This window comes from Oncorhynchus keta, chromosome 11 (genome assembly GCF_023373465.1).
Source record: "Oncorhynchus keta strain PuntledgeMale-10-30-2019 chromosome 11, Oket_V2, whole genome shotgun sequence".
Taxonomy (NCBI): domain Eukaryota; kingdom Metazoa; phylum Chordata; class Actinopteri; order Salmoniformes; family Salmonidae; genus Oncorhynchus; species Oncorhynchus keta.
In genome coordinates, this window is record NC_068431.1 from 31,436,908 (window position 1) to 31,448,909 (window position 12,002).

The 12,002-nt window shown below is 42.8% G+C and overlaps 1 protein-coding gene across 2 annotated transcripts in view; it reads left to right on the forward strand.

Moving 5' to 3' along the window:
* Positions 1–12,002, forward strand: part of LOC118390062 (polypeptide N-acetylgalactosaminyltransferase 10-like) — a 99,307-nt gene that overhangs the window by 72,757 nt on the left and 14,548 nt on the right. For both annotated transcript variants that reach the window (XM_035780233.2, XM_035780234.2), the window contains one exon: positions 2,303–2,420. In XM_035780233.2, coding sequence (XP_035636126.1) covers positions 2,303–2,420 — 118 coding nt within the window. The remainder of the gene's footprint in view (positions 1–2,302; positions 2,421–12,002) is intronic.

Below are 12,002 nucleotides of genomic sequence, written 5' to 3' on the forward strand. Positions count from 1 at the left end.
AAAATGCTTACTTACAAGCCCATAACCAACAATGCAGTTTTAAGAAAATCCCCCCCCCCAAAAAGAGATGAAAATAACAAATAATTCAAGAGCATCAGTAAATAACAATAGCGAGGCTATATACAAGGGGTACCGGTACAGAGTCAATGTGAGGGGGCACCGGTGTTGAGGTAATTGAGGTAATATGTACATGTAGGTAGAGTTATTAAAGTGACTATGCATAGATAATAACAGAGCAGCAGCGTGGGGGGTGCAAATAGTCTGGGTAGCCTTTTGATTAGCAGTTCAGGAGTCTTATGGCTTGTGGGTAGAAGCTGTTTAGAAGCCTCTTGGACCTAGACTTGGAGCTCCGGTACCACTTGCCGTGCTGTAGCAGAGAGAACAGTCTATGACTAGGGTGGCTTGAGTCTTTGGACCCATGCCAAATCTTTTCAGTCTCCCGAGGGGGAATACGTTTTGTTGTGCCCTCTTCACAACTGTCTTGGTGTGGTGTGCTTGGACCATGTTAGTTTGTTGGTGATATGGACGCCAAGGAAACTCTCAACCTGCTCCACTACAGCCCTGTCAATGAGAATAGGGGCTTGCTTGGTACTCCTTTTCCTTTAGTCCACAATCATCTCGTTTGTCTTAATCACATTGAGGGAGAGGATGTTGTCCTGGCACAACACGGTCAGGTCTCTGACCTCCTCCCTATAGGTTGTCTCATCGTTGTCAGTGATCACTGTTGTGTCATCAGCAAACTTAATGATGATGTTGGAGTCGTGCCTGGCCGTGCAGTCATGAGTGAACAGAGGTTACAGGAGGGGACTGGGCATTCACCCCTAAGGGGCCCCAGTGTTGAGGATCAGCATGGCAGATGTGTTGTTACCTACCCTTACCACCTGGGGGCGGTCCATCAGGAAGTCCAGGATCCAGTTGCAGAGGGAGGTGTTTTAGTCCCAGGATCCTTAGTACCTTCAAAGCTCCATCACTAAGCTATGGTATTGAACGCTGAGTCAATGAATAGCATTCTCACATAGGTGTTCCTTTTGTCCAGGTGTGAAAGGGCAGTGTGGAGTGCAATTTGAGATCGCATCATCTGTGGATCTGTTGGCGCGGTATACAAATTGGAGTGGATCTAGGGTTTCTGGGATAATGGTGTTGTGAGCCATGACCAACCTTTCAATGCATTTCATGGCTACAGATATGAGTGCTACGGCTCGGTAGTCATTTAGGCAGGTTACCTTAGTGTTCTTGGGCACAGGGACTAGGGTGGTCTGATTGAAACATGTTGGGTTTACAGACTCAGATAGGGAGAAGTTGAAAATGTCAGTGAAGACACTTTCCGGATGGTCAGCGCATGCTCAGAGTACACGTCCTGGTAATCCGTCTGCCCCAGTGCCTTGTGAATATTGACCTGTTTAAAGGTCTTCCTCACATCGGCTGCGGAGAGCTTAATCACACGGTTATCTGGAACAGCTGATGCTCTCATGCGTGTTTCAGTGTGATTTACCTAAGCGAGCATAGAAGTTATTTAGCTCGTCTGGTAGGCTTGTGTCACTAGGCAGCTCTTGGCTGTGCTTCCCTTTGTAGTCTGTAGTAGTTTGCAAACCCTGCCACATCCGACGCTCGTCGGAGCCGGTGTAGTACGATTCAATCTTAGTCCTGTATTGACGCTTTGCCTGTTTGATGGTTCGTCGCAGGGCATAGCGGGATTTCTTATAAGCTTCCGGGTTAGAGTCCTGCTCCTTGAAAGCGGCAGCTCTACCCTTTAGCTCAGTGCGAATGTTGCCTGTAATCCTTGGCTTCTGGTTGGCATATGTACGTACAGTCACTGTGGGGAAGACATCCTCGATGCAGGCTATGTCCTGATTTTCATTGAACGCCACTTGAGGGAAACTATCCTACTGTACAGTGGAAATGGAATTTTATTATGTGTTTAACATTATGAGTTGAGTATGGTGCTTATTATGCCAGTCAGGTTCCGCCGTGGCGTTGATGGTTTAATTGTGTCTGTGTTCAGAGAACCCCCGGGTAAGCCTGCAGTTAACTCCCAAATTGATGAGTCTGGTTGAGTAATAAAGCTTTCAACTCGCACAAACAGTCTATAAAGATGGTTATAAACCGCAGGCCTGCCATAGCAGTCACCTTTCCACACTAACTTACATGTTTTTGATTTATCCTTCATGATAATTAATATATTCCTGTCATTTTGGCTGGTCTGAAGCCAGTGATTGATTGAGGGACAATGTCATCATGTTGGGGTATGAGTGTGACATGTATTGGTGTTGTCTTACACCCCACCCCCCTTTTTGTCCATCAGGTCTCCTGTGATGGCTGGCGGACTCTTTGCCGTGGACAGGAAGTGGTTCTGGGAGTTGGGAGGATATGACACGGGACTGGAGATCTGGGGAGGAGAGCAGTACGAAATCTCTTTCAAGGTAAAATGCCACAATGACAATGGACACTAAGATGGCAAAGTTGTTTTTGGGAAGATGCCCTTATTGACTTACAGCAGTGTTCTTTGATCTTTAGTTCTGGAGATACACAGGAGGTTCAGGCTTTTGTTCCAGCCCAGTACTACTGTAACACTTCATAATAAAGGGCCTGATAATAATTTGCCCGATAGGTGCAGTGAAATGTTGTTTTACAGGGTCAGCCATAGTACTACAGCACCCTTGGAGCGTATTAGGGTTAAGTACCTTGCTCAAGGGCACATCGACACATTTTACACCTTGTTGGCTCGGGTATTCCAATCAGTGACCTTTCAGTTGCTTGCCCAATGCGCTAACCGCTGAGTCAGGTGTGTCAGTGCTGGGATGGAACAAAGGTTTGCACACCCCGATTGACGAACCGTCACACCATCAACAAGCTGAAGCCACCGCTGCCAAGTTTTTATCAGAAACCCATTAACTAACTAGCTTTAAGGCAATGGTGGAAGTTGGTATTCAGATTTCACCTCATGTTTCAATCATTCTGGTTCAAATCCGCTCTGCTGCTCGGAGAACTCCTACATCCATCATACTCAGAAACCATATTAGATTATGCTTTAGAGTTCTGCCTCACTATGAATTATTCCATAGGATATCCATTTATTATGCGGACTCTCGCTGCATGTAAAGCACTAGTCTCTCCACTGTCTCCCAACTCCGGCCCTCCCTTTCCCCTTTGGAGCTAAAGTTTTTTGGAAAGCTCATCAAAATAATTATATTGTGGTTTTAAAACCACAAGGCTCTTACAGACTCACTTATATTCAGCTCACTGATACTGCCAGTGTTCGTAAAAGTCAGCAGAAAGTTGAAGTGGCACTCCTCTGCTTGGCTAAATACTGCATTAGAACATGAAAACCTAGATAACGTTTGGGGAGCAGATCAACCCATCCTCTTATCAAATTAGAGGTTGATTTGCCATCTGGGCCCTTGACAGGTCTCAGCCCTGGTCTGGATATAGGAGTCAAAAATGTAGCGACCCTTCATTTAGATAATTCTGGAGCCTTTTACCAATGTAATGCTGTCTCTCTCAACTGTTGGAATTCAGAGAGAAGCGGATAATAAAACCATGGCCAAGACCAGAGAATATTCGGTTCATTGCTATCAGATAATACTTTGGTAACACAGGCAGTGAATTTCTTAGTAAGTTGTATTTTGAAACTTTCTAAGCTACATCAGGGTTTTTGTTTGCTAGATCTTCTGAATTATGTACAGTTGAAGTCGGAAGTTTACATACACTTAGGTTGGAGTCATTAAAACAAGTTTTTCAACCACTCCACAAATTTGTTGTTAACAAACTATAGTTTTGGCAAGTCTACTTTGTGCATGACGCAAGTCATTTTTCCAACAATTGTTTACAGACAGATCATTTCACTTATAATTCACTGTATCACAATTCCGGTGGGTCAGAAGTTTACATACACTAACTTGACTATGCCTTTAAACAGATTCGAAAATTCCAGAAAATGATATCATGGCTTTAGAAGCTCCTGATAGGCTAATTGACATCATTTGAGTCAATTGGAGGTGTACCTGTGGATGTATTTCAAGGCCTACCTTCAAACTCAGTGCCTCTTTGCTTGACATGGGAAAATCAAAAGAAATCAGCCAAGCCCTCAGAAAACAAATTGTAGACCTCCACAAGTCTGGTTCATCCTTGGGAACAATTTCCAAACGTCTGAAGGTACCGGATTCATCTGTACAAACAATAGTACGGAAGTATAAACACCATGGACCATGCAGCCGTCATACTGCTCAGGAAGGATACGCGTTCTGTCTCCTAGAGATGCGTTCTGTCTCTGTCGAAAAGTGCAAATCAATCCCAGAACAACAGCAAATGATCTTGTGAAGATGCTGGAGGAAACAGGTACAAAAGTCTCTATATCCACAGTACAACGAGTCCTATAATGACATAACCTGAAAGGCCGCTCAGCAAAGAAGAAGTCACTGCACCAAAACCGCCATAAAAGAGATTGTACTTTTTGGAAAAAGGTCCTCTGGTCTGATGAAACAAATTGTTTGAACTGTTTGGCCATAATGACCATTGTTATGTTTGGAGGAAAAAGGGGGATGCTTGCAGACAAAGAACACCATCCCAACCATGAAGCACGGGGGTTGCAGCATCATTTTGTGGAGGTGCTTTGCTGCAGGAGGGACTGGTGCACTTCACAAAATAGATGGCATCATGTGGCAGGAAAATTATGTGGATATATTGAAGCAACATCTCTAGACATCAGTCAGGAAGTTAAAGCTTGGTCGCAAATGGGTCTTCCAAATGGACAATGACCCTAAGCATACTTACAAAGTTGTGGCAAAATGGCTTAAGGACAACAAAGTCAATGTATTGGAGTGGGCATCACAAAGCTCTGGCCTCAATCCTATAGAACATTTTTGGGCAGAACTGAAAAGGCGTGTGTGAGCAAGGAGGCCTGCAAACCTGACTCAGTTACACCAGCTCTGTCAGGAGGAATGGGCCAAAATCCACCCAAATTATTGTGGGAAGCTTGTGGAAGGCTCTCCGAAACATTTGACCCAAGTTAAACAAACAATTTAAAGGCAATGCTACCAAATACTAATTGAGTTTTTGTAAACATCTGACCCACAGGGAATGTGATGAAAGAAATAAAAGCTGGTAATAAATCATTCTCTCTGCTATAATTCTGACATTTCACATTCTTAAAATTAAGTGGTGATCCCAACTGACCTAAAACAGGGATTTTTTACTAAGATTAAATGTCAGGAATTGTGAAAAACTGAGTTTAAATGTATTTGGCTAAGGTGTATGTAACTTCTGACTTCAACTGTATCTACTGTTGCTAATTGGAATCCTGAGGTGTTTTTCTGATACTGTAAGTATGGTTGTTTTATCTAAAACCAAAGACAAGGGTGAGGTAACCACAAAATTAAAATAACTCTGAATAGCATTTTATGTTTGCAAAACCCACCCCTCAGTTGACGAACACATATACAGTGGGGAGAACAAGTATTTGATACACTGCAGATGTTGCAGGTTTTCCCACTTACAAAGCATGTAGAAGTCTGTAATTTTTGTCATAGTTGCACTTCAACTGTGAGAGACAGAATCTAAAACAAAAATCAAGAAAATCACATTGTATGATTTTTATGTAATTACTTAGCATTTTATTGCATGACATAAGTATTTGATACATCAGAAAAGCAGAACTTAATATTTGGTACAGAAATCTTTGTTTGCAATTAGAGATCATACGTTTCCTGTAGTTCTTGACCAGGTTTGTCCATACTGCAGCAGGGATTTTGGCCCACTCCTCCATACAGACCTTCTCCAGATCCTTCAGGTTTCGGGGCTGTCGCTGGGCAATACGGACTTTCAGCTCCCTCCAAAGATGTTCTATTGGGTTCATGTTTGGAGACTGGCTAGGCCACTCCAGGACCTTGAGATGCTTCTTACAGAGCCTTAGTTGCCCTGGCTGTGTGTTTCGGGATGGCCATTGGCAAACTTCAGATGGGCCTGGACATGCGCTGGCTTGAGCAGGGGGACCTTGCATGCGCTGCAGGATTTTAATCCATGACGGCGTAGTGTGTTACTAATGGTTTTCTTTGAGACTGTGGTCCCAGCTCTCTAGGTCATTGACCAGGTCCTGCCGTGTACTTCTGGGCTGATCCCTCACCTTCCTCATGATCATTGATGCCCCACGAGGTGAGATCTTGCATGGAGCCCCAGACCGAGGGTGATTGACCGTCATCTTGAACTTCTTCCATTTTCTAATAATTGCGCCAACAGCTGTTGCCTTCTCACCAAGCTGCCTGCCTATTGTCCTGTAGCCCATTCCAGCCATGTGTAGGTCTACAATTTTATCCCCAATGTCCTTACACAGCTCTCTGGTCTTGGCCATTGTGGAGAGGTTGGAGTCTGTTTGATTGAGTGTGTGGACAGGTAACGAGTTCAAACAGGTGCAGTTAATACAGGTAATGAGTGGAGAACAGGAGGGCTTCTTAAAGAAAAACTAACAGGTCTGTGAGAGCCGTAATTCTTACTGGTTGGTAGGTGATCAAATACTTATGTCATGCAATAAAATGCAAATTAATTACTTAAAAATCATACAATGTGATTTTCTGGATTTTTGTTTTAGATTCCATTTCTCACAGTTGAAGTGTACCTATGATCAAAATTACAGACCTCTACATGCTTTGTAAGTAGGAAAACCTGCAAAATCGGCAGTGTATCAAATACTTGTTCTTCCCACTGTATGTTAGGCCCCGATGTGGGCAGAGAGAGATTGAGGTGTGCCTTATTAAAGATCATTGACTGTAGTGTGTGATAGGTTGTGTATTATCGGCTGCCCACCCTGCTCTGTATCACAGGGGTTTTAGAGGTCATCAGTAGAGGTGGAGGGATCAGCAGTTCTGCACTCTAATCCACTGGCAGCACTCTGCTAGAACTCTTGATCCACTTTCTCAACAAAAAAAACAACAGAAATATCTTATTTACATAAGCATTCAGACACTTTACTATGAGACTCGAAATTGAGATCCGGTGCATCCTCCTTCCAATGACACACAATACCCCATAATGACAAATACTTATTCACATAAGTATTCCGACCCTTTGCTATGAGACTCTCAATTGAGCTCAGGTGCATCCTATTTCCATTGATCATCCTTGAGATATTTCTACAACTTGATTGGAGTCCACCTGTATTAAATTCAATAGATTGGACACGATTTGGAAAGGCACACTTCTGTCTATAAAAGGTAAAAGGTCCCACAGTTGACAGTGCATGTCACCGCAAAAACCAAGCCATGAGGTCAAATGAATTGTCTGTAGAGCTCCGAGCCAGGATTGTGTCGAGTCACAGATCTGGGGAAGAGTCCCCAAGAACACAGTGCCCTCCATCTTTCCTAAATGAAGACGTTTAGAACCACCAAGAACCTGATGGTCACACTGACAGAGCTCTAGACTTCCTTTGTGGAGATGGGAGAGCCTTCCAGAAAGAAAACCATCTCTGCAGCACTCCACCAATCAGGCCTTTATGGTAGAAGGCACTCCTCAGTAAAAGGCACATGACAGCCCGCTTGGAGTGTGCCAAAAGGCACCTAAAGGACTCTCAGACCATGAGAAACAAGACTTTCTGGTCTGATGAAACCATGATTAAACTATTTGGCCTGATTGCCAAGCGTCACGTTTGGAGGAAACCTGGCACCATCCCTACAGTGAAGCATGGTGGTGGCAGCATCATGCTGTGAGGATGTTTTTCAGCGGCAGGGGCAGGAAGACTAGTCAGGATCGAGGCAAAGATGAACGGAGCAAAGTACATAGAGATCTTTCTCCATAGCTCTCAGGACCTCAGACTGCGGCGACGGTTCACCTTCCAACAGGACAATGACCCTAAGCATACAGCCAAGACAACGCATGAGTGGCTTTGGGACAAGTCTCTAAAGGTCCTTGAGGGGTCCAGCCAGAGCCCGGACTTGAACCCGATCAAACATCTCTGAGAGACCTGAAAACAGCTGTGCAGCGACGCAACGCTCCCCATCCAACCTGAGCTTGAGAGGTTCTGCAGAGAAGGGGACAAACTCTCCAAATACAGGTGTGCCAAGCTTGTATCGTCATACCCAAGAAGACTTGAGGCTGTAGTCGGTGCCAAAGGTGCTTCATCAAAGTACTGAGTAAAGGGTTTGAATACTTATGGAAATATGATATTTCTGTTTTTCTGTTTTAATATACCTGTTTTAAACCTATTTCTGAGGGTTTTAAAAATATACCTGTTCTAAACCTGTTTTTGATTGGTCATTATGGGGTTGTTGTTTATAATTGAGTGGCAAAAAAAACGATTTAATCAATTTTAGAATAAGGCTGAAATGTAACAAAATGTGGAAAAAGTCAAGGGGTCTGAATACTTTCCGAAGACACTGTATGTTGTATTCCCCTGATGTTTAAGGTTGTAATTGTGGGTACGCAAATCTGATCCCAGATCTGTGGTTAAAGAGAATGTGTATATAGTATAATGCCAACACCAGTATGTGGCTCTGGATACTGCCACATCTTGCCGTCTAATTAGCCTACCACCTGACAGAGACATACAAAAAGTGTAATTGATTACTTACCCAACCTTAATTTCAAAACCTTTTTATTTATTTGATGTCCTTGAGCGATTCAAAGTATCAGAGTAATTGCAGAAGATGCAGAGTATTTTGGCATCATCTCTAACTCATTGCCGCTCTGCCAAAATGTCCCGTTGTGGGTTAATCACAGCTCCACAGTCGTACTAGTGACCTCATTCCAGGGTCAGTCAGTAGGCGTATCCCCTCCTCAGCCTGGCCTCCAGAGCCTCTACTGTGTGTGACATCTGTGTGATGTGTGTGTGCAAGTGTACACTTGCATGAGTACGTGCCTCCTTCCATGCCTCTACAAGTTGTGATGTATATTTAATGCTCTGTTGGCCTTCTCCGTGAACACCAGGACTCACCTGCCCAGCCCCAGACGCCATTAAACATTCATCTGGCAGTAGCCCATCTAACAAGGAACCTTAGTCAGCAAAAACTACACAAAGTATTTCCTCCCTTTCTTGCTCTTCCCCTCGCTTTTACTCTGTTATGCCCTCTTCCTTTCTGTGTTTCTCTTTCTCTACCCTTGTCTTTTGTCCTCCATTTTCTTTCTTTCTTCGTTAATAAACCAATTAGGCAGATTTGGGCAGTCTTGATACAACATCTTGAACAGATATGCAATGGTTCATCATCTTAAACTTTGCACATACACTACTGACATCTAGTGGCCAAAATCTAAATTGTGCCTGGGCTGGAATAATACATTATGACCTTTCAAAGTTGATGGTACAAAAAAAACGCATGTTTTTTTCTTTGCAATATATTTGACCAGATCTAATGTGTTATATTCTCCTACATTAATTTCACATTTCCACAAACTTTAAAGTGTTTCATTTCAAATGGTATCAATAATATGCATATCCTTGCTTCAGGTCCTGAGCTACAGGCAGTTAGTTACATTTGGGTATGTCATTTTAGGCAACAACAACAACAAAAAAATTAAAGGGGCGGATCCTTGAGTTTTTTTAAGTGAGAATACTTTTGAGGCACACACAAATGGAGGATTACAAATCAGAATGAGGAGTTTCCACGTGATGGTGCCTTCGACAACCTCTTGTCCCTTTCAGGCCTGCAGCACAAAGTTCACAGTAGACTTGTTTTGGCCCATGGCTCAAAGCTTTCACCTAACCCAGAAGAGTCAACCTGAAGTATGTCACATTCACACGGTGACATTTCAGGCCTGCCTTTAGCATCATGCTGTCTTCTATAGTCAGGTTTTTCCTTCCTTCTTAGTCATATGTCTGTCCAAAGAGGCCCATGAGGCATTTATAATAGTCTTGTTCTCTGTGTAGTGATGTCACTGTATAGCTATTGTGCCTCCCTGCTACCTTTATCCGTCATCCCTCTTAGAGAACAACCGATAATCGTCCGAGACAATATATCAGTCTGATATTGGACTTTTCTAGTCTATCGGCTGTCGGCCCTTCTATCGGCTTAGCCGATAGTCCCTCTACACAACAAAGCTGCTACTATGCCAGCCGCCACTCATCGCCTGAGCCATGAGCACTGAACAATGCCAAGGAATGTCTTGGTGGGAAAATCAGCAGCAGCAAACTAGCTCATTCTCCAACAGACACGTGCAGTATTACGAAAAGGATGAATTGGCACAGTGACCAAAATCAAACTCCTGTTGCAAATATTAGTTTAGTTAATTCACTAATAAATAAAGCTTATGTTGACATGTCCGAACATGCATGCAATAAGCAAGCTAGCTAAGCAGATAGCTATGTTACCTTTTAGCGAAGATTACGATAAATAATCCGTTCATCTGCGGTGTTAGTTTGCTAGCTATATTAGCTACTATGCCATGGTGCTGAGATATCAGATAGGAGCTAATAACCAACATAGCTAGCTAACATAAGCTGGTTATCATTCTGCACATGCATCATGTTCGGGAACGAGCAATCTGACTTGCGATGTAATGTTATCTATTTACTGGTGTGCTGATCTGACCAACTGCTATCGTATCTGTAAATTCACGGTTGCAAGTCGGATTAGATGATTGTCGTAATAGGGAAAGGAGAAACTGTTTTAAAATGCCTAAATAAATGTTGGCCATGAAGCTTGCCTGCTTGTAATCCTAAAAAACATAAATTCATTAGTTACCTGGGTTTCATTCAGCCATTGCTATGGGGAAAGAATAGGGTTTTGGGATAACCGTTGAAAATTGGGTCTGAGGTTAAAACAGGCTTAGAAAATCTTATACGTTTTGTTCTATGACATATCAGTCAATTTAACAAGACATTTATGAATTATAAAGCCTTTGCTTTTTTGGATTACATAAATGTTTTTAAATTCACAGAGATGTTGGCGGATGAAGATTATCTCATAGAGCAAAACGTGTAAGATCTCTTAAACCTGTGTTTAACACAGACCTTACTTTTTTTTTCGACAAAAACAACATTTTCCCATAGGCTTTGTCCAACAAATTTTTCCTACCCTCCCTCTCATTGTTAGATATTATGCACATTTATGGCTTGGTAGCAAATGTCATCGCCGTTGAGCTAGTTCTCATAGTAACAGTAAACGGCACCAAGTGATATGAGCGATGAAGGGAGATGTGTAAAAAAGGGAGCTGAGTTACAGCCTCTCTATCCAATCGTAGCAGTGGGATCAAGTTACAACCCGCCCATTTCTTGGCAAATGACTAAACTAGCCAATTGAGTTGTTTCGAATTTCGTCCTGGCAACTGAGATGTTTAGGGGTGCGTCCTGACAGCTGGAAAAATATACTTTTTCCCGATCACAAATCATGTTACGTAGGAGCTATTTGAATTGAAAATATGTTGTTTTATATTCTCAAACAGCAGTGCCTATATGTCCTTCCATACAGGCGTGACATCCTGAAGTGATGCTTCTATGCAAATGTTGTTGATCATTAGGCTAATGTAAGTCCCAAATGGAAGGAAAACAGATTGTCGTCTGTAGCACCATAGACTCCACTGATCGGCCTAAACAAGCTCAATCACTCAATCCATACACACACTCCTATTGAATATTCTTTCACCTGTATTGTTTGTAGACCAATGCCATCTTAATTTACCCAGTTTATCAAGAGAATTACAATTCAAATAAAAGTATTAACATTATGTTATGTACTTAGATTGGTATTTAAAAAACTAAGTCAAATGTATGGTTTTTTAAATATTATGATATTGAATATCGCCCTAAAATATTGGCCATCAGCCTCCTTGACCCCAAAAATCCATATTGGTCTTTCTCTAATTCCTCCATCCCTCCCTCTGGAACCACTCTCTTTCTCCCTCCCTGCTGTCCTAGTACCTGTCAGCCTCTCATGTCCTCATACTGTTTACAGCTGCACACCACAGGCACACACTGACACAGGAGACACACCCACTAACACTGCAGTGATGCCCCGACCCCCACACAGCTGGCTGTGTTAAACCTCTCTCCTTCTACCTTGTCCGCCCTCTCTCGCTGTCTCTCC